This window comes from Mytilus edulis, chromosome 10 (assembly GCF_963676685.1).
Source record: "Mytilus edulis chromosome 10, xbMytEdul2.2, whole genome shotgun sequence".
Classification (NCBI taxonomy): Eukaryota; Metazoa; Mollusca; class Bivalvia; order Mytilida; family Mytilidae; genus Mytilus; species Mytilus edulis.
In genome coordinates, this window is record NC_092353.1 from 68,043,703 (window position 1) to 68,070,659 (window position 26,957).

The 26,957-nt window shown below is 32.2% G+C and overlaps 1 protein-coding gene across 1 annotated transcript in view; it reads left to right on the top strand.

Annotated features, from left to right (window-relative positions):
* The window catches only part of LOC139492928 (E3 ubiquitin-protein ligase rnf213-alpha-like), a 67,173-nt gene that overhangs the window by 23,895 nt on the left and 16,321 nt on the right, over positions 1–26,957 (top strand). Inside the window, exons 22-44 of the mRNA XM_071281077.1 lie at positions 28–406; positions 701–842; positions 1,697–2,037; positions 3,310–3,476; positions 5,031–5,249; positions 5,721–5,929; positions 7,714–7,813; positions 8,196–8,296; positions 8,982–9,158; positions 11,069–11,326; positions 12,712–12,832; positions 14,015–14,295; positions 14,558–14,669; positions 16,464–16,580; positions 16,867–16,977; positions 20,059–20,112; positions 21,146–21,346; positions 22,021–22,144; positions 22,427–22,461; positions 23,227–23,321; positions 24,301–24,460; positions 25,994–26,183; positions 26,686–26,789. Of these exons, the coding sequence (XP_071137178.1) occupies positions 28–406; positions 701–842; positions 1,697–2,037; positions 3,310–3,476; positions 5,031–5,249; positions 5,721–5,929; positions 7,714–7,813; positions 8,196–8,296; positions 8,982–9,158; positions 11,069–11,326; positions 12,712–12,832; positions 14,015–14,295; positions 14,558–14,669; positions 16,464–16,580; positions 16,867–16,977; positions 20,059–20,112; positions 21,146–21,346; positions 22,021–22,144; positions 22,427–22,461; positions 23,227–23,321; positions 24,301–24,460; positions 25,994–26,183; positions 26,686–26,789 (3,798 nt within the window). The remainder of the gene's footprint in view (positions 1–27; positions 407–700; positions 843–1,696; positions 2,038–3,309; positions 3,477–5,030; positions 5,250–5,720; positions 5,930–7,713; positions 7,814–8,195; positions 8,297–8,981; positions 9,159–11,068; positions 11,327–12,711; positions 12,833–14,014; positions 14,296–14,557; positions 14,670–16,463; positions 16,581–16,866; positions 16,978–20,058; positions 20,113–21,145; positions 21,347–22,020; positions 22,145–22,426; positions 22,462–23,226; positions 23,322–24,300; positions 24,461–25,993; positions 26,184–26,685; positions 26,790–26,957) is intronic.

The following is a 26,957-nucleotide window of genomic DNA, read 5'->3' on the forward strand; positions in this document are numbered from 1 at the left end:
GATATACATAAATATTTGTGTTTGCAGTGCGGGACTTGGCAATCTGTGCATATAGACGATCTCCGGGCATCAAACAATATTCCACCTATAATGTTCTTGTTTGGAAAATCTGTGGCATCTGTTCTCTCTAGCACAAAGGAAAGTGAAATAACAGCTTCCTTAAATGAACGGATGAACATACAGACAAGAAGAGACAACAACTTTTCAAATACAGATCATAATTTGAACTCAGAAGATCACTATGATTGTGCAAATCAACAGAAGACGGAAGCATATAGACTGCTTGATCATTTGATTCTTAATTGTATCCAGCGAGCTCTTGCATCTTTGAAGGATCCTGAGGACGACCTATTAAGGGCCACAGAAAGGTTGAAAAATACTCTGGATTTATTAGAAAATAGTGAAGGTATGGTTATATTTTGAAACAATCTGACAAATTATTATTTAAAAAAAAATCTAGTACAGATTTATGACTTTTGAACAGCGGTATACTACTGTTGCCTTTATATAGTAATTTAATGTTTAGGTATTGAGAAAAAATTACATCATTGCAGTACAAAATGAGAAATAATAAAAACATACAAGACAAAAATGTGCCGAGTTCTTATTTCGAAAGTTTTGTGGTCTTCGATAAAAAGATATATTTGTATGGTATGTTATATATTTGTGTCATTTCATGCGTTTAAATATTTTTTCATAGATTCAAATTTGGTTCTTTCTGGGATTAAAAAGCACGTTATAAATCTGATAAATGAAAAGGAAAGGAGGTTTGGATCAACATCCAATTGGTTATCATTAGAAGTCTCAAAGGTTGAAAATATCAACAAAGCAGGTACATTTAGGTAAGTTTCAACATATAAAATGCAGTCTGTTTTTAAATTCTGACGTTGAAAGGTGTAAATGTTGAGATCATAGTTTACATTACGGTATTTTCTTGGATAGCCTTTGCGTTCCGCTCACTTAAAATGTCCAATTGTATAAGGATAAAGGCAGCAGTGGGCTAAATACATCTTTCTAAGTTAATGTTACTGTTAAGATGCAGGTAAAGACAGTCTATACAATGTCTGACAAATAATTGTTATAATTTTGAATAAATGGATTTCCTACTTCTCTCCACCATGGTGGTGTTGTGTTACTGTGCTAGCCTACTGTTCCGAATATAAGATAGCTGCGAATAACTCAGTTTGCATCGCTTTCGTTCGTTAATTTCTTACTATCTTTCTTTACGTATTGCGAGTATACAGAGAAACTTTTGAAAACTGCACAAAAAATATTATTTATAAGCTTTAGTGCTGTATTTATTACTGAGACATTTGTATGAGTTTACTTCAATTGATCTTAACATTATTTTGTACACTTTCACATACATGGAGTTGTATTATAGTATATCAATTGCTTTGTTGTTTTCGTCGCAAAATGTAAGAAAGGTTGGTATTTCGTACTGCAATTATTCTAGAATGAATATAAAGGAACAAACAAAATGAATTCCTCATCTTTATAAAATGTATACAACTAGATGAATGGTACCGTATATAACATGAAAATAATCTATCACGTAAGACCAGTCCAAAAACATATTTGAAAATAGTTCAGGGTATGCATTCTAGTGCTAGTATTGCAATATTATATTAAAACGAATTACTGGCAAAAAAGTTCTTTATTTTTATTTTTTTTATATTTTAATAACGACTTTCAGGAAAAGTATTGTTCTCTGCTTAGAGTCCAGAGTTCTGTCAATATTGACAGGGATATTTGCGTTTATTGATACAAATAGAAATTTAGACATTCTGGTCAAAAACACAAGTCAGAAGTGGAGTGTGAGTCTTTGGTTGGACATTTGGAATACTCCAGATATTACTCAGATAAGATATGAGGATATGGTTTCTCCAACAAAACATCTAGAAGTAATGGAAGCGTCTACAAAAACGACATCAGTAGAAGGAAAATTGTTTTCAGCTAAAATGCCCTTTTCTTGGATTGTATTTGAACAGATACGGAATATAATGAGACATGTAATAGACTCTGAAGAGAATAAAGGTAGCATTAACGTTTCATACCTTTCGTAAAAGACAACACAAGACAAAATTTAATTTAATGATTAAAACGAAATTATGGGTTAACATCAATAAGACAGCTACTTTGTGATGCCAAACATATTAAGAAAACTATATTTCAGTGTTTACAAATGAAATAAATTCCCAGAGTTTCTGTTAAATATCAGCCGTTTGATAAAAACAAAGGGGAAAATACAGAATAAAATGTCTGCACCTATTGGCCCAAAGAGTCATATAAAGTATTGTCCGTCATCTATTCACACTTTGTTTATCTACAAAAGCTGTATCGACAATTCGAGTAAAACTTGACAGAAATCTTCATATTTTCATGTTTGTCGTAAATCTAGTTATGAAATGACGACAAGGACCAACAATGTATTCTGATTGCTTATAATAAATGAAGTATTGCCCCTATGAAACTGGAGTGAACCATTTATGTTAGGTCAACGATATTTGGTATGTAATTGTAATAAAATTAGCTTATAACCTTACTGTTGATTTTTCATGTTTGGGCTTTTTTATAGTCGATCACACGGTATGTTTTTTTTTCTCTCATTGTTTGCCTATAATTACTAACTCCCACTTTCATTTGAACTTTAGTGGACAGTTTTCTCATTGACAAACATACCAAATCTTCTCATTTGTACAAAAATAAACATATTGCGATTTTAGTTCAAACATTTGCCCTGTTAATTTCATAATTATATGAAAGTGAGACATGTTTTTTAAAATAGTTTATTGTGCCTATCAACTAGTACTACTATATAAAAAATTACCACCACAAACATACAAGAAATGCAAATATTTATAAGGACTAATATTTTGGAATTTCACAAGTTCAGGCAATTTTTTTTAATGTGTCACGGTTTCAGCGCGCCACATTATTAGTTTGCTTGTTTCAAGTAGGGTACCTGGTTATCAGTGGTTAGATGTAGGTTGGCGTCTTAAAAATGTATAATAATATGTTTTTACGATTATTGTTTTGAAATAAATCAGTTTCTTTTTTGTGATTTTTTTTTCACATATTGTAATGCCGTGGCCATTTTTTCATGACCATACGTTACGTACATGTATACGCTGATTGATGAACGCTAGACATTGGCATATTATTGACTCTGTAGGATAGTCCTTTCACTGTAAAACATACCGCATATCTTATTGTTTATGGGGATCAGAAAATAGTTGTTAATGTTTACATATGCATGTACTTTAACTTTAATATTGGTTTCTTAATATGTATAAATATTTTTCACAGACGATCATACTCGTGTAACTTTGAAAGTGAGTGAAATTTTCCAGTCCATTCCTTTGGGAAATTTACTTAGTTCAGCAGATGGATCAAACATACACGATGTTCTTAAATGTTACATAGAAGACTTTGTGCACATTGTATACCCTTTTCATTCCGAGGATGAATGCAAGGTAATTTACTTAAAATGTAACGTTAACAAATTAAATGTTTTTATGCCCCACCTACGATAGTAGAGGGACATTGTGTTTTCTGGTCTGTGCATCCGTTGTTCGTCAGTCCGTTCGTTCGTTCGTCCGTCTGTTGCGCTTCAGGTTAAAGTAATTGGTCAAGGTTGTTTTTGATGAAGTTGACGTCCAATCAACATAAAACTTAGTACACATGTTCTCTATGAGATGATCTTGCTAATTTTAATTTTTACCAAATTAGAGTTTTTACCCCAATTTAATCATAAACTGAACCTATAAAATGATAGTGCGAGTGGGGCATCCGTGTACTATGGACACATACTTGTTAATCTTTTAATTATTTTAAAAGCTAATATCATTTGAGAAAAAAAATAATTGTATCATATAATATTTTGCAAGCTACTTGTTCAGCTTTTGAAAGTCCGTATTACGTGATCTTCTAATGTGTGATCTCACCGAAAAAGACTTACATGTTTCAACAAATAGTTACACGATGCCATTATTGAATCAAAAACATAAATTAATCTCAATATTATTTCATTTGTGTAATATCTTTTAATGTTGATTTATCTGAATAAATATTGTTTAAACTAAGTTAATCTGTTGTTAGTATTCACTTCCTGTTAGTTTGCTGTGTCGTAACGATATTTTTGTCGGTAATATTATTGTATTTTCTTGGTTGTGAATAACAGAATAGCACATTGTTTAGTTCAAAGGACCTGTCCAAGTCACGATTTACTCACAACGAACAGCAAGCTATATAGAAAAGGCCCAACAAATTACTTGTGTAAAACCATTTAAACTGGAAAACCAACGGTCTAATCTATATAAAAAACGAAAATCGAGGAACACTTATGAACCATATCAACAAACGACAACTACTGAACATCAGATTTCTGACTTGGACAGGTGCATACAATTGCAGCGGGTTTAAACTTTTTAATGTACAAAAGCTCCACTCTTATCGGAAACAATAGTGTACGTAACATCAATACATAGATTGAACTATAAAATCTCAATTGAAATGGAAAATCTCAATCAAAAGACATATTAATACAAGTGAACATACACTGAATGAATAATTCATGAACAGTATTCTACTGCTGTGAAATGTCAAGTTTCAGAAAAACAACAATATGCTTGAACAAAAATCCGCCATTTTCCATAATATTAAACACAAGTAAATGGAAATAATTTTGTTTTGAGGTAAACATTTAATAAGAGAAAGGAGATGTATTTACAAAATAAATAATTTTCATGTTCATGGTACGAAGAAGTGAAAATTTATAGTAATTGTTTATGTACTAGATATAACCCTGAATAAGTAAAAATACCGATCCTGCAAGGGCTATATAGCCAGTCAAGGTCGTTAAAATTGTTCATTTGAATAAGTAAACATTAAATACCAGCAAAACATCACAAATTGTATCCACGGGATAATTAACAAGAAAGCACTTTAATAATTTCTCTTCAGTACAGTAGAATTTGACACCCACATTTACACAAAACAAATAAATATTACGTGATTACCGTTTTCAGTTGGTTTGTGAAAACTTAGTAATTGGATGCAAGGTGTTGCTGAAAGGAGAATATGGTAATATTTTGCCATCAATGGTTGCTTGTCATGTAGTGTATGAATTACATTCAGCTCAATTTACAAACTTTTCACACGTGGTATGTGTTTGGCCAGAATGCTGTGAGAGAATTTTTCAAATTCAGAAGTCGGGTCAAAATATTCTTGTGACCACAGAAGAAATAGTAAGTATTTAAACTTTTTTAGTTTATATTGCTTTTATGATGGTTCGTGAATTTAATTGAAGGTGCACACTTATTAACAGTTTATTTCAAATAAGGATATAAATAACCCATTTTTTTGGGAGATATTGATATTCCAATGTTTGTTTTCGGCGAAGACTATTATCCGAATTTAAATATCTTTCTTCCACCAAAAACCCTCGAATATGAAATAAAATGTATATATCGAATACTGTGAGTACATTTACATGATTAATTCAGTATACATGAGGTGAAAATACCAAATAGATATTCACACTCATATGTCGAAAACGAGCTGACAAGGCCATGGTTATAAATAATCTTAGACTGTTTAAAGAAAAGGGGATATTTAATTTATCTTTTTATATTTTGTCATTTACTGTCTCATCTGCACGTCACACTATAACTTCTGTTTTATATGTCAAATTCAAAATATGTGTTTCACCATTGTAGACTATAGACATACTTGCCCTCACTCTGCTAATGGAAGATATAAAGCCTTCACGAGATTCTTTGTACAATCCTGAAGCAAGAGCAAAATGGTTGCGAAAAGTTTGTGAATATAGACCTGTTATTGAAAGAATCTTTGCAAATTTTAATATGGCATGCAATGCAAATGATTCCTACTACAGAAGATGTGAAAATGCTATTTTGAAGACCAGGTATTTCATGTAATGAATGATAAACGTTTCTAATATTCTTGCCTGTATAATGGAATTTAAATTAAGACCATGAAACATTTTTGTCAAAAACACCATTTATGTAACGTTCAGATGAAAACGGGAAATCACAAAAATACTGAACTCTGAGGAAATTTCAAGACCTTAATCGAATTTGCAAAATCAAAATTCAAACAAGTGAAACGAACGGATAACAACTTTCATATTCCCTACTTGGTACAGGCATGTTTTTATGTAGATATATGGCAGATTGAACCTGGTTTTATAGCTAGCTAAACTTCTCACTTGTATGACAGTGGAATCAAATTCCAATATGGTGACAATGATACGTGCTTCAAATTTTAAACATCCTCAATTTGCTTTTTCATTATACGATTGTATTTATCTTTGTAAAATCCACCGATAACGGATTGAAAGATTTTAAGTACTGGCGTAGAATCGTGCGTTTGACAGGTAGATATTACGGTAAACGGACAGAAAGTCACAGGACAAAAAGTCACAGGACATAAAGTCACAAAAGTGATAGGACAAAAAGTCACAAAAGTGATAGGACAAAAAGTCACAAATAATATGTTTTGACATTTTTTTTTTTTTAACAATTATTTAATCATCTTTGATATTTTTTGATAAATGTTGTTTACAAAGTTGGTTCATATACAATAGTTCAAGAAAAATACAAAAATATTTTTGTAGAAATAAGCGTTTTTTATTCAAAGAAAATAATCAGAAAAAATGAATTGTGACTTCTTTTCCGTGATTTGTTGTCTATGACTTTTTTTCTGTGACTTTTTGTCCTGTGGCTTTCTGTCCTACGTTCGAAATAATTTCGTCGTTGAAAGTATGACAGGATACATAAGTACAGAGTCACGTCATATGGATATCGCAAAAAACAGAATTAACAGTAAAAGTAATATTAATGAAATAAGATATTTTTATCGTTCAAAATATGACGGGATACATAAGAACAGAGTCACCTCAAATGGATATAACATAAAACAGACTAACAGTAAAAGTGATATTAACAAAATAGAATAGTTTCGTCATTCAAAGTATGACGGGATACATAAGTACAGAGTCATGTCAAAAAGATATAAAAAAAAAACCAGACTTAACAGTAAAAGTAATATTAATGATTTAAGATATTTGTGTCGTTTAAAGTATGACGGGATACATAAGTACAGAGTCACGTCAAATGGATATAAAAAAAACCAGATTTAACAATAACAGTAATATCATAATAAAAAAATTGTCGTTCAAAGTATGACGGGATACTTTCTGTCCTACATTCGAAATAATTTCGTCGTTGAAAGTATGACAGAATACATAAGTACAGAGTCACGTCATATGGATATCGCAAAAAACAGACTTAACAATAAAAGTAATATTAATGAAATAAGATATTTTTTCGTTCAAAGTATGACGGGATACATAAGAACAGAGTCACCTCAAATGGATATAACATAAAACAGACTAACTGTAAAAGTGATATTAACAAAATAGAATATTTTTGTCATTCAAAGTATGACGGGATACATAAGTACAGAGTCACGTCAAATGGATATAAGAAAAAACAGATTTAACAATAAAAGTAATATCATAATAAAAAAAATTGTCGTTCAAAGTATGACGGGATACTTTTTATATTAGTGTTTAACTCCACTAGAGTTTTTTTTCTCTTATTTCGATGTCAAGACTCATAATATGATGCGACCTATGTTGCATTATTAGTGCGTAAATCATGCTTAGAATAAGAGTATTGATTTCAGATGTGATTGGACAAGGACGCTAGTAGTGAAACTGTTTATTGAGAATGTTTGCACCTGTGGCATAGGAACAGAAATTTTGTCTTCCCTGAAGCTTTGGAGTGTGAGTTGAAGACGATGTATTAATAAGCTAGAAATATTTTATCTTCCCCCCTTCTCTTCTTCTATAAAGTGACTGTAATGACACATGTGACAATAAAAGCAGCTTTTGTTTTATTTACTTCCTTAATTCTTACTTAGGAATTCCTCAAGTAATGAGACCATAAAGGTTCATATCTGATAAATGTTTATCGTCTTAAAAATCCGGACCATACGAGTATATATGCTCATGATCATGACCATACGGTGCAAATCCTTAAATGGTCCGGATCAAAATTGTATCAAAAACTGTGTGATTTTATATTTTAATTTCACGTTTACAGAATAAACTATTTAGTTAATTTATATATTAATGGCAATTGCTTTATTTTATGTTCCTCTTACAGAAACTAGGGGAAAATACAAATTTAAAAGAACTATCTTCGCTCGAAAAAGTTGAGGCACATTTGATAAAGCAGAATGCAGAAGTACTTGCAAAATGCTTTGGGTAAATATCAAATATGTTAGTTTACACTTTGTTTTTCACAGTCAGTGACACTGATGAATATTAAAAGTTGTTTGATTAATTCGTATATAAGTCAATCGATTATCTAATGTAATATTGCACATCAGATAATGCAATACATATTCGTTCGAAACGGTACTTTATCTGATAAATTGACTCAGGAAAATAATTGAATAGCTTTGGTTCATAATATTTTCATAATGAACTTTACTGTTTTAACTTATATTTATCGTCCGAATTGTTTTTCAAAATTTATTTTTTCTGAGTGAATGTTTACCTCAATATCATTGGTTTACTGCTGAAACAAAACGCATCAGGTTGATATCGTAACAGAGATACAGAAAGTATTCTATCTATGAAATACGTACGCATCTAGATGCAAACACTTAAAATCAGATAATATATCACAAACAACAATTAGTAAAGGCAGTTCCTAAGTATTCAAATTAATATACGAAACATAGGAAATTATCCATCTATGTCTGAAGCAGACATTATTTTGGTTTTATATCATGGTAATACTCATTTAAAAATATATAGATTGTTAGATTGAATCGAAATTTCATATGAATTGCTTTGCTTAATGAATCTGATTGAACAGGTTTAGTATGCGAAGCTGAAAATAAAATAGCTTGCTTATACTAATATGTTCATTGGTCAATTTCAGAATAATGTCGAAGTGTTGTATTTGTGAGGCTGATATTCAGGATATGCCTTTTACGTTGCCTTGTTCTCACATCATATGTAAAAAATGTTACTACCAGCTGATCAAGAACAAGCACACATGCGAGGTTTGTGGTGCAGAAATACCAGTGGATTTAAAACAAGGAGACTTAGTCAATAGGTATTCGATCAATATTATCTCGGAATTATTATAAGTAAAATTTATTATTCATCATATACTAAAGTTACATTTATATTGCTACAATAGCAAATTAAGAGAGCCGTGGTGTAGTGGTTAGGGCATCAGACTACTAACACAATGGTTCCTGGTTCGATGCCCGTTCCTGGATGAAAATTTCAGGGACTGACTTTTCGCCTCTCCCTTGACACCATATGCGAGTATGGTCTTAAGGAAACGATGATAGTCCGTTGGAAGGGGACGACAAATGGCTCACCCGTGTTAAGAGAGAGCAATATCTCTTGCACGTTAAAGACATCCTTATAGATTTCGAAAAAGAGCAGGCTAATGCCGCTACAAGGCAGCACGCGCACACGAACAGTTGAAAGGGATTAATATAAGTTACAAAACTTGTTTCCCAATCGGCTATAAAAGAGGGACGAAAGATACCAAAGGGACAGTCAAACTCATAAATCTAAAACAAACTGACAACGCCATGGCTAAATATGAAAAAGACAAACAGAAAAACAATAGTACACATGACACAACATAGAAAACTAAAGAATAAACAACACGAACCCCACCAAAAACTAGGGGTGATCTCAGGTGCTCCGGAAGGGTAAGCAGATCCTGATCCACATGTGGCACCCGTCGTGTTGCTTATGTGATTACAAATCCGGTAAATAGTCTAATTTGGTAGGTCACATTCATGAAAGGGAAGGGGATTGTAAGGAACATATCCGATATCATTTGTGAAACGGTTATTCCATAACGGTCAATCAACTCGTGATGGCGTCCGATTCATATAAATGAATATGTTTAAACTAAACAAATGTCCCAATGCTTCTGAGAATATCGTTCACATTTACAAGATTGATTGATTGATTGTTGGTTGCTTAACGTCCAGTGGCAAATATTTCAAACATATTCAGGACGAGAACAAGTTCACAATAAATACAATAGGTAGGCCATAAGGGATGATGGTCGGGGAAATTTCGACTGCGACTGGAAAATGAGGGTATATTGGATAGGGACAGAAATTTTGCCTTACAACAGACCACCTACGGGCCCTCAAAGAGTTGTTGTAATGGTTCTTAACGTACAAAGAGCGTGGCACTCTCTTTACACGAGACATCGGATTTAACGTCCCCATTCTGACTGGACGTGACAGCGAATTTAATACATCCCGCACAGCCAAACGGACGACCCACTTCGGCAAGCGTTTTACTGCCAGTCGGGAAAAGACCAAGTGACCATATTTCTATTCCCCAGTCACCCTTGGGGTCACATTTACAAGATGTTTTTATACAAAGCAGCAGAGCTGATTGCAAATTTTTATCCAAAAAAACATCGACATTTAGGTGTATTACCACAAAATCATAGAACGTCACATCCGGTTGCATACGAAAAAGGTCGAACAATATATTCCCATGAACTGATAGTTGTAGATTATACATCCTACATTTAATTGAGTAAACAAATTCTGGGTCATAAACATATATTTTGGGTATTTTCAAAGCACCATTTTTTTCATTTGGGGCTTCGATAGAATATTTCGGAAACTTGAGATTACATGGTTACTAAAGCTGTACATAGATAAAAAAAAAAAAAAAAAAAAAGAGGATGAAAAGTTGACTGGTTAAATTCCAGTGATTGTTATTTTCTTATGCAATGAAATTTTATGTGAAATTTTGTCTATAGTACTGGACAGGATAAAACTTTACTCATGCCAAATATTGCTTTATTTGAAACAAAGATGAATCGTTCACACTTTTTTGAAAAGTTAAAATTTAACAAAGAAAAATAGGGAAAAATCAATGGTGATGTTACATCTTTAATCTTTTTGGGCTTCATATCTTTGTTCTTTATCTATCCGTGATAGTAATGTTATTTTCGTTTGAATTTGTTTTCAGAGAAAATGTTGAAAAGTATGAGAACTTCAGGATTAGATGCAATAGTTTTTTCATGGAGGTTGTATCACAGTTGTGCTTTTCGGAAGGAAGTTTGCCATCAGAAGCTGTAATGAACAAGCTTTTATCTTATATAATTGGAATAGATCAGAGTGAGAGAGGGAAAACAATTGTGTCAAGGCAGTTTACTGTGTTTCATGATGCCATTGATCCCAATCCTGTCGTTAGATCTTTCTTACTACAAGAGATTATGCAGACAAGGTGATTTAATTTCGCATTCATACTTCCCACTTTTCCGATATATAGTTCATATGAATTAGTAGACATTTTTATATGAGTGTCAATAGATAGTTTTAAACACCAGTCGAATGATGACAAATTATACATCATGAGGAATTAATCGAATGCCCAAAATGACAAAATATTCGATGCTATCGACAAACTATTAAAACATTACCGCTGAAATGTATCGTTTTATACACAACAGTACAATTAACTTTCTGTCATCAATTATGATGATTCCGTTATACTGTATACTTCTTATCATGATAAAATATGCCATTAATACTGTGTAAGTTATATCATATCTATTTATTTAAATTAGATATTCTAAATACTAGTTTTAACAACCAACAGCCTGTCAGACAGTTGTCGTATGTCACATATGACTATTTTGCGTGATTTGCAGAATTTAGGGTCAATTACAGATCTGTGATTGCTTCTATTAAATTTATTTACCACTTCAATAAAAGTTGAGAAGACTTACAACTAGACATATTGAACATACACTTGTCTATTGTAGAAAACTATATTTTAGCATACAGATGTCCCTTGAACATTTTTATGGCCCCACAACGAAGTTGTCGGTGCCATATAGTTTTACCCTTGTCCGAAATTCCGTCATTCCGCAACACACCATTATACGCAATTTTTTTCTAAACGCCTTCAGATATTGGGCTAATTTTTGGTATGTGAGTTAACCATGATGAGTTACAGATCGAGTTTAAGTTTCGTTCAGCTCGGCTCATTTTTGCCGAAATTACGGGCTTTGGACTTTGATAAATTGTTGAAAATTAAAGTTGTATGGAGTTTTTTTCTAAACGCCTTCAGATATTAGGCTGATTATTTTGTATTTGAGTTAACCATGATGAGTTACAGATCCAATTTAAGTTTCGTTCCACTCTGCTAATTTTTGCCGAAATAACAGGCTTTGGACTTTGATAAATTGTTGAAAATCACAGATATGTACACACTTTTTGTCACAGATCAAGGTTAAGTTTAGTTCCGCTCTGCTAATTTTTGCCAAAATTAAGGGTTTATTACTTTGAAAATTGTAAAAAATCACAATTATACAGATTTTTTTTCTATACGCCTCAAGATTTTCAGCTGATTTATGATATGTGAGACTACCATCATGTTTGTGTCCACATGTGTTATAGAAGTTTTTTCACACTTTTTGAGACGGGGCCATTCGTGTCGCTGTGACACATCTAGTTTGTTTTGTATTGCTTATTTCATTTATCATACTTCTTTTTGCAAAGTCATTAATATGTAAAAATTGATTGTGAAAGAAACAAAACTGTCAATTTTGTTTAACGAAAAAATAATAGTATGACTAATCTTTATATTTTGATTCATGATTTCAGCGGATCCAATATTAAGCAACATCTGTCAAAGTATTTCATTGATACTTCCAAACTGTTAAATAGTAGTGGTGGTCAGACCGAAATGATAGAGCTGTGTTTGCTGATCTTGCAGTGCATGGAGGTCAGTAGTTACCCCTGCTTATAAACTTTGGTTTTTGCTGTATAGACAGAACATTTTGTAACATATATGATTCGAGTTTGGCCAAAACCTATTTTCATTTTTAAAAGAGTACTCGATTGACATTTTCGCAGCAATTATATTTCGTAATATGGATTAATCGACATGTCTTCTCTATCAGGTCCTGAAAACCAACCAAGCAATTCGCCTTTAGTTAAACTATCATCAGACCTGGTTGATCTGTGTAGTTAAAATCCAAATTGCTAAATAAAGGCAACAGTAGTATACCGCTGTTCAAAACTCGTAAATCTATGGACAAAAAACTAAATTGGGGTAACAAACTTAAACTGAGGGAAACGCATTAAATATAAGAGGAAAACAACGACACAACATTAAAATATAACATACACAGAAACGGACTACGCATTAGACAAAATCCGATGAGAATAACAAATATAACATCAAAACCAAATACATAAATTTTGGATAGAAAAGTACCTTGACTCGTCTTATAGTAATGTGAATTTACACTCAAATATAAGAGAAAACAAACGACACAACGGAAACACAACGTTAAAATGTTACACACACAGAAACGAACTATAATATAACAATGGCCATTTTCCTGACTTAGTCATATTCATTATATACTTTATTGACTGAAGGACTTTAAAATCTACATTCATACTTATGACACTGGTATGGACCGTGAGGTAATTGACATAGCTGGAACTGCATTATTTCAACTAAACAATAAAAAAAAATATGAAAAAATAAAAAGTCATTGTATTTTTAGAAACAAATCACTTATTTAGGTTTTTAATGACGTGACTTTGTTATGGCTTCATGACTTGAAATGTTCATTTTCGTTGTTAAAAAAACCCACATAAATAGTTTGTCTTCAACAAACACAAAAAAACAAGACTTCGTGTGACATTAAAAATGTGAGTGACTTATATTTGTTCAGATGACATTACAATTGTTTATTGTCTCATCTGCTAAGGATGTGTGCATATTTTGTTTTGGCTGTGTAAATTATTTCCAACCCAAGTACAGGCTGTCCTTCTTTAAGTTATGATTTGTATTGCCATCTTGGTAACTGTTCTTGTTTTAGACCGAACTGTTATACATAGTATACGTTAATTGATCATTAGATATAAGTAGTACATAATATTATCTTTGCAGGATGCTCTCCAGCAAAATCAGCAAAATCTTCGAGATTCTCAGAAAGAACTAATCCAGACAGCAAAGATGCTTCATGAATGTAGTGAACAATTACCAGATAAATCTGGGATTCTTGATCAAATAGAATTGATTGCATCGATAAAATATGCTTTGTCAGTTGTCGCGCGGTACATGCAGAAGACCTGTAGACAGTCTCATATCATTCCCCTTAGTTCTGATATGAAAAATATGTTAAAAGCAGCTGCAGAGTTGTGTTATAAGTATGGATCAGCATGGCCAAGGTTTGTTTAGCTGATTTTGTGTTATACATTTGGTAAAAATTATTTTCGAAATAAAATTATATATGTTTGAAAAAAAACCTTGAACCAAAAGGAATGACTTCATTTAGCACGTTCAAAGTAAAATGTACTTTAAAAAAACTTAATTTATATGGTTACGTTATTACTTTCATATTTTGAATTATTAGTAGATCTTTACAAAAAATGATAAACTATCTGCTACTAGTATATAACCTTAATTGTTGTTATATGATGTTTTATTAAGGTTGTATTTCGTGAAGGAGGTTTGCAGGAACTTTGGTCTTGATAGCTATCAAGCAATAATGGAAAAAGAAGACATTGAAGATTTGCAATGGGTCCGTCTTCCAGACGTTGAGGTAATATTTGTAAATAGTTTATAAATGACACTTGAAGTCGATCTTTAGATTTACAATGATGTTCTCAAAACCAAACTCTCCATATACTAAAGTCACTACCGTTTTAGATGATGTTCTAAACTGCACATATTTTGTTTTCAAACATTTTTTGTAACTATAATGGTCATTCTTAAATTCGATAAATAAACTCGGTTTATAAATATATAATTTACATTCCTTCAGTGACTTAAAGTCTTGGATAATCTTTATTATGAACGTTCTGTTTTGTGGAATTAAAATTAACCTTTCAAAAGTTTCACCTTATAATTACATTCTTGAGATTTCTTTTGTTTACGGATGATAATTATTGTTAATTTTAATTAGTCTCAGTTAATCTTTCGAAAATTTACATTAAAGCATGCACCATTACAATACAGGTCGACAATAGTCAAACAATATTTTACAAAACACAACATAGAAAACAAATATACAAGCAATATAAACCATATCAAAAACCAAAGTAATCTCATGAGTTCGGAAAAAGGTAAGATTGTTCTACTCTACGATTGACACTGGCATGAAAATACGGATTTTTTGGTGTTATTAATATTTGCTGTTACAAAATGATAGAAATTATTATAAATTAAGGAATGTATCTCCCTCATGCAAAGCTCTGATTCCTTTCACAGATTTGGCTATACTTTTTGGACCTTTTGGATTATAGCTCTTCATCTTTTATATAAGCTTTGGATTTCAAATATTTTGGCCACGAGCATCACTGAAAAGACATGTATTGTCGAAATGCGCATCTGGTGCAAGAAAATTGATACCGTTAATTTTATTACTATCACTGGGTCGATGCCTCTGCTGGTGGACTATTAGTTCCCGAGGGTATCACCAGCCCAGTAGCCAGTACTTCGGTACTGGCATGAAAATACGGATTTTTTTTTGTGTTATTAAAATTTGCTGTTACAAAATGATAGAAATTATTATAAATTAAGGAATGTATCTCCCTCATGCAAAGCTCTGATTCCTTTCACAGATTTGGCTATACTTTTTGGACCTTTTGGATTATAGCTCTTCATCTTTTATATAAGCTTTGGATTTCAAATATTTTGGCCACGAGCATCACTGAAAAGACATGTATTGTCGAAATGCGCATCTGGTGCAAGAAAATTGATACCGTTAATTTTATTACTATCACTGGGTCGATGCCTCTGCTGGTGGACTATTAGTTCCCGAGGGTATCACCAGCCCAGTAGCCAGTACTTCGGTACTGGCATGAAAATACGGAATTTTTTTTGTGTTATTAAAATTTGCTGTTACAAAATGATAGAAATTATTATAAATTAAGGAATGTATCTCCCTCATGCAAAGCTCTGATTCCTTTCACAGATTTGGCTATACTTTTTGGACCTTTTGGATTATAGCTCTTCATCTTTTATATAAGCTTTGGATTTCAAATATTTTGGCCACGAGCATCACTGAAGAGACATGTATTGTCGAAATGTGCATCTGGTGCAAGAAAATTGATACCGTTAATTTTATTGACACCCGTCGTGTTTGTTTTAATACAAGTACACATTTGGTGACAAGTCTAAGTTTTGTACTTTTGACATGCTGCCATTGAAAATTATTAACAGTTGAAGTTCGAAGAGTATCCTGTATTAAAAGGGGATGTATATGATAGCTAGATCGTATTTTTTTAAGGCTGTTCAAAATTCATAAATAGATTGAGAAAAACCAAAGCAAATCCGGGTTACAAACTCAAACTGAGGGAAACACATCAAATGTATTTGTTTATTTTTATTACAGGTAAAGGAATGTTTTGACAGATACATCGTCAACGGACCTGACTACACTAAAATCCGGGACGCAGTGAATGATATGATTCTTATAAAAGATAGTGATAGATTGACACGAATTCTTCAGGTTTGTAAAAAATGAAAATAACAAATTATAAATTCCATGCGTCCGAAGGAACGCCTAAAGCCAAATACTCTTGTAGAACTTTCCTTTTTGTACAGTGTATTTTGTTTTATGATTTTGTTTGAAATAACTAAGTGCAATTTATATATATATATACCAAACTATTGTATTTTAGATTTAAAAAATATAGTTTTTTTTCTCAATATTTAAAAAAATGATGTTTTTTATAAATGGTTTGCCAAAATATCAATTTGGAATGAATCTGGAACTATTTCGTTTACTGTTTCAGACAAATACCCAATCACAGTGGCAGACGAACATCGATGTTCGACTAGCTCTTTATAGAGAGATAACACTGAACAATTTATACATTGAAGAACCGAAGAAGATAGCACAAAAGGTAAAAGTGAAAAATAAAGCAAATTGTGATAACACATAACACTCTATAATCTATATTCCAAAACGTTTTTTTTTAATTCATTTCACGGAAAAAAAACTTATAGTCGCAAACACTATGACTTCATGATTTTTACATTATCATCTAGTTGGTTAAATTGTTGCTAATTGCATTTTGTGGACTGATGTCAGATTTAAAAAAATTCTTTATTACTTTGATTTCTATGTTTCTTTAACCCTCAATTGATAGTTGGGATGCTAAAATCTTTATACATTTGGTTTAAATGAAATCCTGGATGATGAGAATGACAATGGAAACAGTTTAATTGCAATACTCATAGAAGAAGACCCTATATCAATACTGAACGAATAACAATGAGATGAAGAACAACGATCAAGAGTTGTTGACGTATTTCTAAACTATGTTAAAGTCCTTCCTTTAATCACAAAGTGATTAAAATATTAATCTAGAATTGTCTCTCTTTATCTGTTGTTTACAGCAAATCACAAATACCAAAATTAAAATGTTACAGACTTTCTGTATATTAAACTCATTTGTGTAGAGGTCCAATCCTCTGTTTTTCATTTATAACTTTTACAACTAATATAAAAACAATCCCTTGAATTAAACATACATTTTATTACACCAACTTGCATTTACATTTTCATGGCTAGAATATACATTTTTACTTTTTGGCATTACTTTGGCTACAGGTTATTCTATAATATTTTGGTGAGGCGCCAGGGTGACTACCGATTACCTATACACAATGGCTATTAGCTGACCTATGTTGACATAATGTCATAAAACCTCTGGTAGTTAAACACGGTTACACCACCACCTACCATGGGGAGTGACCGGGGAAAACACTCGTATTACCAATGCTCCAGTTATTAGTGCCCCATCTGTTGGCAGGTGTAGGCCTTCCCTCTATAAGATGAGGTGGATGAGGCCCCAGAGTTACCCATCTGCAGACGCCACCATTACCACTAACCACATTTTCCAAACCTGCAAATTGTAGAACTTGTCAGGTACAGAGCAAGGGCCGAGTGAAATAATCCCCCAATCACTACCAGTCTCCCTGGACCTCCCCCCATTCAAAATTGACTCTGTGCCTAAGGATAGTAGAAGATTATTGATTTCTTTAAAATGTCTTGTTTTCTTTCCAATTGTTCAAGTGTTTGCCACTGCATAATTATACATATGTGTTTAAACCTGATGAGGTATCATCAGTTTCCTTAGGTACTTCTGCACACGTGTCCGACCTCTTTTGTTTTCTTGGCAGTTCTTTTCCGGCCAGCTCCGTCTTTCTTTTGGGCAATTTTTTCGTGCTGCACTCGCTTTCCTCCTGTCCTGCTGGTCGTTCTTCTTTTCTTCCCCATGGCCCTTGATGGCGATCCTATGGCATTTCTCTTGTTAGGCATCTTCTTTTTGGATAGTTTAACTAATTTGCGTAACACCTGCTTTCTTGTCGACAGCAAATTAACAAGTGCCCGATACGGGAATTCCAAAATTCTATTCATGCTGATACGGGAATTCTAAAATTCTAATTCATGCTGCGAGCGCCGTCTATGGCCATGCCAAATATTGCATTGAGCTACAGGCTGCAACACCCACGCACCCACACGAATATTTGATTGAATTAAACCAGATTATTGAAAATATAAAAAAAAATTAATCTCAATTAATGGAAAGGTTTAAGGAGAGTTTCCAAAAAACCTGTATCTTTTATTAATTAAAGATTTAGTTTCAAATGATTGATTGTTGGAGTTTTAACGCAATTTTTTTGGCCAGTTTTGGGCTATTCCATGGTGGTAAGGTTTTATTGGTGGAGGAAGCCAGAGTGCCCGGGGAAAATCACCGACCTTCGATAGGAAACCTGACAATCCTAGTCAGTTAAGATTGGAGTGCATCATCAGTGTTGACTGACTAGTGAACTAGTGATTATAGCAGTAGAACTACATAGACCACTTGGACACCGAGGTCATTAGTTTCAATAGATAAAACATTTTAAGATTATTTGTTTTTATATCTTTGAAATTGTGTGTAACAGTTTTTGATTCGTTCTCCAGTCCGTCCGTACGTTTGCCAGTCACATAGTCGTTATTTCGTGTTCGGGTGCTAACTCCGGATATATTATCGAATAGCAACCATACTTTTAGTTTTAAATGATTTTGTGCTTTTATTAAGTTTTTATGCCCCATTTATGGGCATTATGTTTTCTGGTCTGTGCGTTCGTCCGTTCGTCCGTTTGCACCGGTCCAGGTTAAAGTTTTTGGTCGAGGTAGTTTTTGATGAAGTTGAAGTCTAATCAACTTGAAACTTAGTACACATGTTTCCTATGATATGATCTTTCTAATTTTAATGCCAAATTAGAGTTTTTATGCCATGTTCACGGTCCCCTGAACATAGAAAATGATAGTGCGGATGGGGCATCCGTGTACTGGGGACACATTCTTGTTTCAAATGTCAAGGCATTTGTAACACGTTATCCATAACAGATAAGATATGTTAGAGCAATGTTCTTTTGGAGACTTTTTAAAATAATTGTTTTATTGTTTTTTGGAATTTTCGATGTTAACCAAACTTTACCTCAAATATATATATATATATATATATAAGCATATATCTATTTGAAGAAAAGTTCATCTCTATTATATATGATATTTCTCGTGAAATTTTTTGTCAGAAAAGATTTGTCAACTCGTGACATGCATGTGTTTAATTCATGATGGTTATATTCTTATTTAATGATATTGTATGACAAACATTGTTATTAATGCAAGTCATGGTTTTACCCAGACGTTGGCCTTATATTCTAAAACATAGAAAGGTTGTAGTAATTTATTCAATATCCAGTAATATGTGAAAGTAAAAGTTCAATAAAAGATGTATTGTATCAAAGTGAGCTATTTTATGGAAGTTTGGTCTCCTCTATAGTTTAGTTTCAAATGTTGAAAAGGTGCAAATAATTGTTAGAAATACAGTAGATCTTGACCGAATGTTTCATATATGATATTATTGTTAATGGACATTAAAATAAAATATATTTACATTAATTAAGTTTGTATCTTGTAATTTTAGAGACTCGAATTTGTTATAGAATGCATTCAAGAGTCTGTCCTGATTGACGATGAGGTATATTATCAAACATTTGTTTTATAAAGTACACTTTAAACAGCACTACATTCAGTAAATATTGACACTAAACAACTCAAAACCTAAAAACAATAGATACGAAAATAATATAGTTTATGATTTAATGAAAAAAATGAAGGGCATATTTACCACAAAACAAATCACATATTTATCCATTTATGTTTTATATAATTAATAATAAAGACATAAAAAGGGGTTTACACCTAAACTGGGGACGATTCAAAATGATCCTAATGTCCTAAGTAACCAAGTGTCAAAATGATTGTATTCACACCCTGTTAGTCAGCAAACTAAATAAATGTTCAGTTAACCCTATGTCGTATATATGTGAACTTATTTACAAATTTGTAACTTTTGAAGAACATGTTTTGCAACAAACAGTCCGCATTCATACTATAACCAATTGGTTTGTTCCTTTATTCGTGATTTCAACTTAAAGTTCTACTATACAGTTGACGTCCTTTCACTGAACAATTCATTTTCTGTGACATATCGACATTTCATTGAAGTATAACATGAATGAAACCACATATACATTTCGTCATAAATGTTGATTTAAATCTTTAAATTGACAATGAATGTGACTTGAGATCTGACTCAAAAGAGAGCTGAATTTATTTTCCCGTTTATAAAACTTGACACTTATGTGTAGCATTCTTCCGACAGTATGGTTGTTAAGAAATACATTTATATTTAACATCATACATTTTATATTTCGCTTATAGCACTTTTCATGCTAATCCGAAATTTATATAAATGAGACAAGAAAACATTATATGGATATAGGTAATGTGATATGAGTGCCAATAAGACAACTCTCCATCCAAGTAACAATTTATAAAAGTAAACCATTATAGGTCAATTGCAAGGTACGGCTCGCACCGAACAGAAAGATATAAAGGGCCCCGAAAATTACTAGTGTAAAACCATTCAAACGGGTTTCCTTATGATTATAAAGTCTTTCTTAACATGTAAAGAAAATGTAATTATCTTCCTTTTTACCTGTGAACAGCAAGACACTGTGATGTTGATTTTAAACAATAGCCTGTGGAAAAAAGACGCAAGAATGAATGTGTATCCTACTATGGACATCGGGCAACAAAATATTGTATGCCTTCTACTTCATTATCGGATGCTTATGAGTTTTCTACCAGGAAAAACAACACTGATCATGCCTTTAAAGAACATAGCAATTCATCCCGAAATAATGGTGGTAAGCACTATGTATTAATCAACAGTTATTTTGCAACGTGAAATACGAAAAATAAATTCACCAAATTGTTTACTTTCTCAATATTTTGCCAATTCTTTAAAGAAGGCCAAATAAATTGCAATTAAAATCAATTCAGAAAAAGACTTGCTAAAGAACAATGTACATTTAGATTGATTAAGCCATGTATAAATACCGAAAATAAAGATAAAATTATATATTCATGCTGTCATTACTATTCAAATTAAATGGCCGTTTTCGCTTTTCTTTATTCGAGCATCACTGATGACTTGTATAGAAGAAACACGCATCTGGCGCAAATACAAAATTTGCATTCTGTTATATATGCTGAGTTTATTTATATCCTTTATTTGTTTTTATCGTTCAGATATTCTTCTGTACAAATTAAATGGCCGTTTTCGCTTTTCTTTATTCGAGCATCACTGATGACTTGTATAGAAGAAACACGCATCTGGCGCAAATACAAAATTTGCATTCTGTTATATATGCTGAGTTTATTTATATCCTTTATTTGTTTTTATCGTTCAGATATTCTTCTGTACATTTTAGCAACGATGCTTCGCTCTTTGACAACATTGAATGTTGGTTTGATATCTGCTACATTGTTTTGTGAAAAATCGTAATTCTTATCATGGTCGAAAAATACTATTTTGCAGGAATCATATTACCCAGCCATGCCAGAAGATGATGTAGAATTTTTAACTACAGTGATGCGAGATTTCTCTAAGGAACATAACCTAAAATCATGGCACACAGGGGAAGATAAACCGACTTTTTATAGTGAGTTTTTATTCAACAGGACTGTGTTAGACATAAACAAAAATCGAAATGCTTCAAAAGGAAATATATTACAATGAAATCAGTATAGTGTAACTGTTTTTCATGTGTCATAAAGTTTTGTTTATAAAAAGAAACAGTAATGTTTATTAACGAAAATCTATAGTTATGTATAGGACTCTGTTACAATACATAGTAAATATATAAATAACTCACTTTAATCATAATGATAATAAGGTTTCAAATTTGATATTCGTAACACTAGGTTTTCAATTTGAATTTCAGAATGTCCCCAGGGACATCCATATGCCATTGGGGATGTAAGTATAACTACTTGGAATTGATTTCTATCTCCTTGTCGCTTATGTAACACAAAACCGACTGATACTAAACAAAACAAAAACACTGACATCAAAAGAGGGTCGCCACAATTAAACTGGAACTATTTTTAAATACTGCTTGATAGGAGTTTGCATTTCTTTTATTACGACTATGGAAATCAATAAATGAAGACGACAACGACGTGGACAATAATTATTCACAAAGTTGGTACATTATGGTCATGTTTTCCTAACAATTATTATTTGTGAATATTTAAACTATTTGCTTACAGTCTGCAATGTGACCCCTAACATTCTCCACCTATTTTTACTTTCGTTTTTTGTCTTCCTTAATGTCACAAATTTCTTCAAATGTAACAAAAAGGTAGAATATGCTTTGTAAACCTGAATGACTAACTTTTATTATAAAAGGCAGGTGCATTAACATATTTTTTGACGAAACAACTTTATTTTATCAGAAATGTACTGCTTTTGAATTATTATCTTCCGTTCTTTAAATCGCAACAGCTTTACTGTATGCAGTGACCTTAACTATGAAATTTTTTGGTAGAAATTTGCAGAAGTGAGTTAAAAAAACTAAAAAAGTTTAAACCTACCTGAATGATAGATAGTATGAATCAATTCTGTATTTCTTTGATAGTCTACATAAGCTTCATACTCATTATTAAATCAACAAAGTTAACCTATTACAATCATTCAATGTTTATTTGTGCAATTTTTTTTAGAAATATATCTTATTTGTAGTGCGGAAATCCTTACAGTGTACTTACCTGTTTTTGCGGAGAAAAAATTGGTGGATCAGGACACGTCTTACTTCCTGGGAATAAACAGACGTCCAGGTAAAGTCAAAATTAGGATAAACATACCGAACAAACTCGTTGTATTGACTTGTAAACTACTCATATTTAAGCCTTTCGCTTCATATATCTTTCTGGTTATCTAACATAAGTGATTAAAAATGTGTGGCAATTGTCAAATTGGTTCTAAAATCAATAGATATAGGGAGATGTGTTGTGAGTGCCAATGAGACAACTCTCCATCTAAATAACAATTTATAAAAGTAAACCATTATAGGTCAATGTACGGCCTCCAACACGGAGCCTTGACTCACACCGAACAACAAGCTAAAAAGGGCCCCAAAATTACTAGCGTTAAACCATTCAAACGGGAAAACCAACGGTCTAATCTATATAAAAAACGAGAAACGAGAAACACGTATAAATTACATAAACAAACGACAACTACTGTACATCAGATTATATTTTGATTTGTGTACTTTCGTGAAACATTGCCTTTTGGTTGAATATAACAATGTTTTCAAAATAACGACAAAAATTAAACAAATTACGCTAAAGAATATGTATTCGCTTCATACATCTTGAAAAATGAAACACAATCATAACTCTTCCAGACAGATCTTCAAACAAATATTTTTATAATTATTTACTTCCATTTCATAGGAATTTTTATTTATCCAAGTGCAGGTTGTCCCTCTTTATTATGAACATTATTCATTTCAGAAATATGTGTTCCGTTTATCATAAAATATAGCGTAATTACTTTGTCTGGTTCCATACTATTATTCCATTGACCATTTTGGTATGCTAAACACGACAACGCATACATTTTAGTGTCCATAGATTAGATTACACAGGAAATTTATAAATATAGTGTACCATTCGCATAAATCATTACCTGAACTGTATATATGTTCAATTTGAAACAAATAAAATTGCAACTAGCATTTACTAAAACCTTTCTGTCAAAATACTACTCATAGGCAGATTTATAACAGAAATATCATTAAATCTATTGTAGCACTGACTCATTGACAAAAGGTCATGTACTAGGTAGGCCTGAAAATTTGAAAATAACAGACATATCTATTCCAAGAAATGAATTAAACAGGGCTTCTTTTGCCATGCTACGATTGCTGACTCATGTTTCCATGTATGTTGGAGCTGAGTACAATTGTGAGGTATAATATAGTTACATGGTTAATTCATTTATTAGCTCACCTGGCCTAAAAGGCCATGTGAGCTTTTCTCATCACTTGGCGTCCGTCGTCGTCGTCGTCGTCGTCGACGTCGTCGTCGTTAACAATTTTTCAAACATCTTCTCCTCTGAAACTACTGAATGGATTTGAATGAAACTTAAAATGATTGTTTCTTAGATTATCCTGCACAAAGTGTGTGCTTCGATTTCTGATCCGTCAAAAAACATGGCCGCCGTTACTTAAAATAGAACATAGGGGTCAAATGCAGTTTTTGGCTTATATCTCAAAAACGGAAGCATTTAGAGCAAATCTGACATGGGGTAAATATGTTCATTAGGTCAAGATCTATCAGCTGAGAAATTTTCAGATGAATCAAACAAACCATTGTTGGGTTGCTGCCACTTAATTGGTAATTTTAAGGAAATTTTGCAGTTTTTGGTCATTATCTTGAATATTATTATAGATGAAGATAAACTGTAAACAGCAAAAATGATCAGCAAAGTAAGATCTACAAATAAGTTAATATGACCAAAATTGTCAATTGACCTCTTAAGGAGTTATTGCCCTTTAATGACAATTTTTCACAATTTGTTCATCATGTTGACTTACTTTAAAAAATCTTCTCCTTTGAAACTGCTGTATCAATTTCAGCCAAACTTAGGCTAAACGAGTTTCAGAGTTTCAGAGTATCTAGTATAAATTTTATATTTCATTTCCTTGTATGTCAAGAAACATAGCTCCTATGGCTAAAATAGAACATAGGAGAAATTTGAAATTTTTTTTGGCTTTTGAAGAGAATAGGACGATTTCAAGAACATTTAAATAAATTGAAAAGCCAAAATAATCATTGATGAGAGATTAAACCAAAAAAATTCAGGTGAGCGATTCAGGCTCTTGAGAGCCTCTTGTTATGGCTATCACTTTTTGTTGATTGATATTGTTGCACAACTTTTCGGGATTTTTAAAGTTCATAGTTGATTTGACCGAAAAACTGTTTTGATTCGAGCTCGTCTGGCGTACAAAGGTATAAGCTTGGTATATTTGCAGAATTCTTACTACGATACGTAATTCCTATTACATCTAAATAAAATGTCTGTATTAAAATCTTAAAGAGGTATGCATTGTGTATGAGTATTACCCTGATTGTTCACATACACTGTCGTCACAAAGAGAACAACGACAATGATCTAGAAGTGAACAACTTATTCTACCAGGTGTCTGAGATATGTCAAAGCTGCAATAAGTTTAATGACAAAATACAGAAACCAAAATCAAATGTATTATTCCCAAAATCTATTTTCTCAGGTTAATGTTTTAGGAAAATATGTTGCCAAATGTGTATATTAGATTTAACAAAATGAACTGTCAATTTTAACAATTTATTTTGAAATGATTATACAATATAGAATGCACAAAATCCGTATTTTGATCAATAAAGTGATATTAGCATTTGTTAGTTCTGTTTCGTTAAAGTTAAAGTTACTATGTAGACGTATTTTATATATTTTTCTTTAGGCTGTGTTGCAATCAATTCACACTGAACCTCAAATCGAAGAATCAGACTTGCCTTCCTTTATACTACAGCACATCGAGTTAGACATTGAATCTCTTCATCAAATACTAGGAAGGGGAACAGATGATATCTTTATGCTGATACATCATTTATTGAGTGAAATAATGAAGTACCATTCATTCAATGTTATAGGTAATGCTTTATTATAATCATAGTTTGTTTAATAAAATGTTGTACAATGTTGTATATGAAGATGTCATTATATATTTTTATGATATATTTAGTACAAATACAGCAATTTTGTGTATCTTCTAAGGGCTATTAACTCCAATCTGAATCATTTGCCCTGTATCGCATAGATAAACCCGTATCTCATAGCTAAAGCCGTATAGCATACCGGACGTGACGTCATATATCCAATGACATAAAAGGTGAAGTCTTATTCTTTTATATTTCCGAATGATTTGAACAAAGATTATTTCATGAATCGTATTCTATTAAAATAAAAGGTAATCAGATCAGTACATGGCAAAATCCGTATCGAATGCTGTATCACCACCTAGCCAGTGTCAGCTCTTGGGACCATATATACTCGGGACTGGTATTGGTTTCTCGTGGTGATAAAGCATGCAATACGAATTTTGATATGTATTATACTATATGCATGCTATATTTTCCTTTTGATTTACTATAGGAGGAGAACATTACTCTGGGGAAATCTGCACGCTGTCTACTAGAGCAGCAAGATCTGATTGGGAACAACTTTTTGACAAAACATTTCTTCTGCCAATGTTTAAGGTACTGGTATTTCTGCTTTCAACCTCGAATCTTTTTTCAGTTTGTTTACTTTGGTATTGCATTTGCTTAAATCAAATAATTGTGTGTAGGTGAAATGTTTGTATTTTTCAAGATAGTTTATCTTATAGTGTCATGGTATTCAAAATCTACCATAAAAATGCACACTTA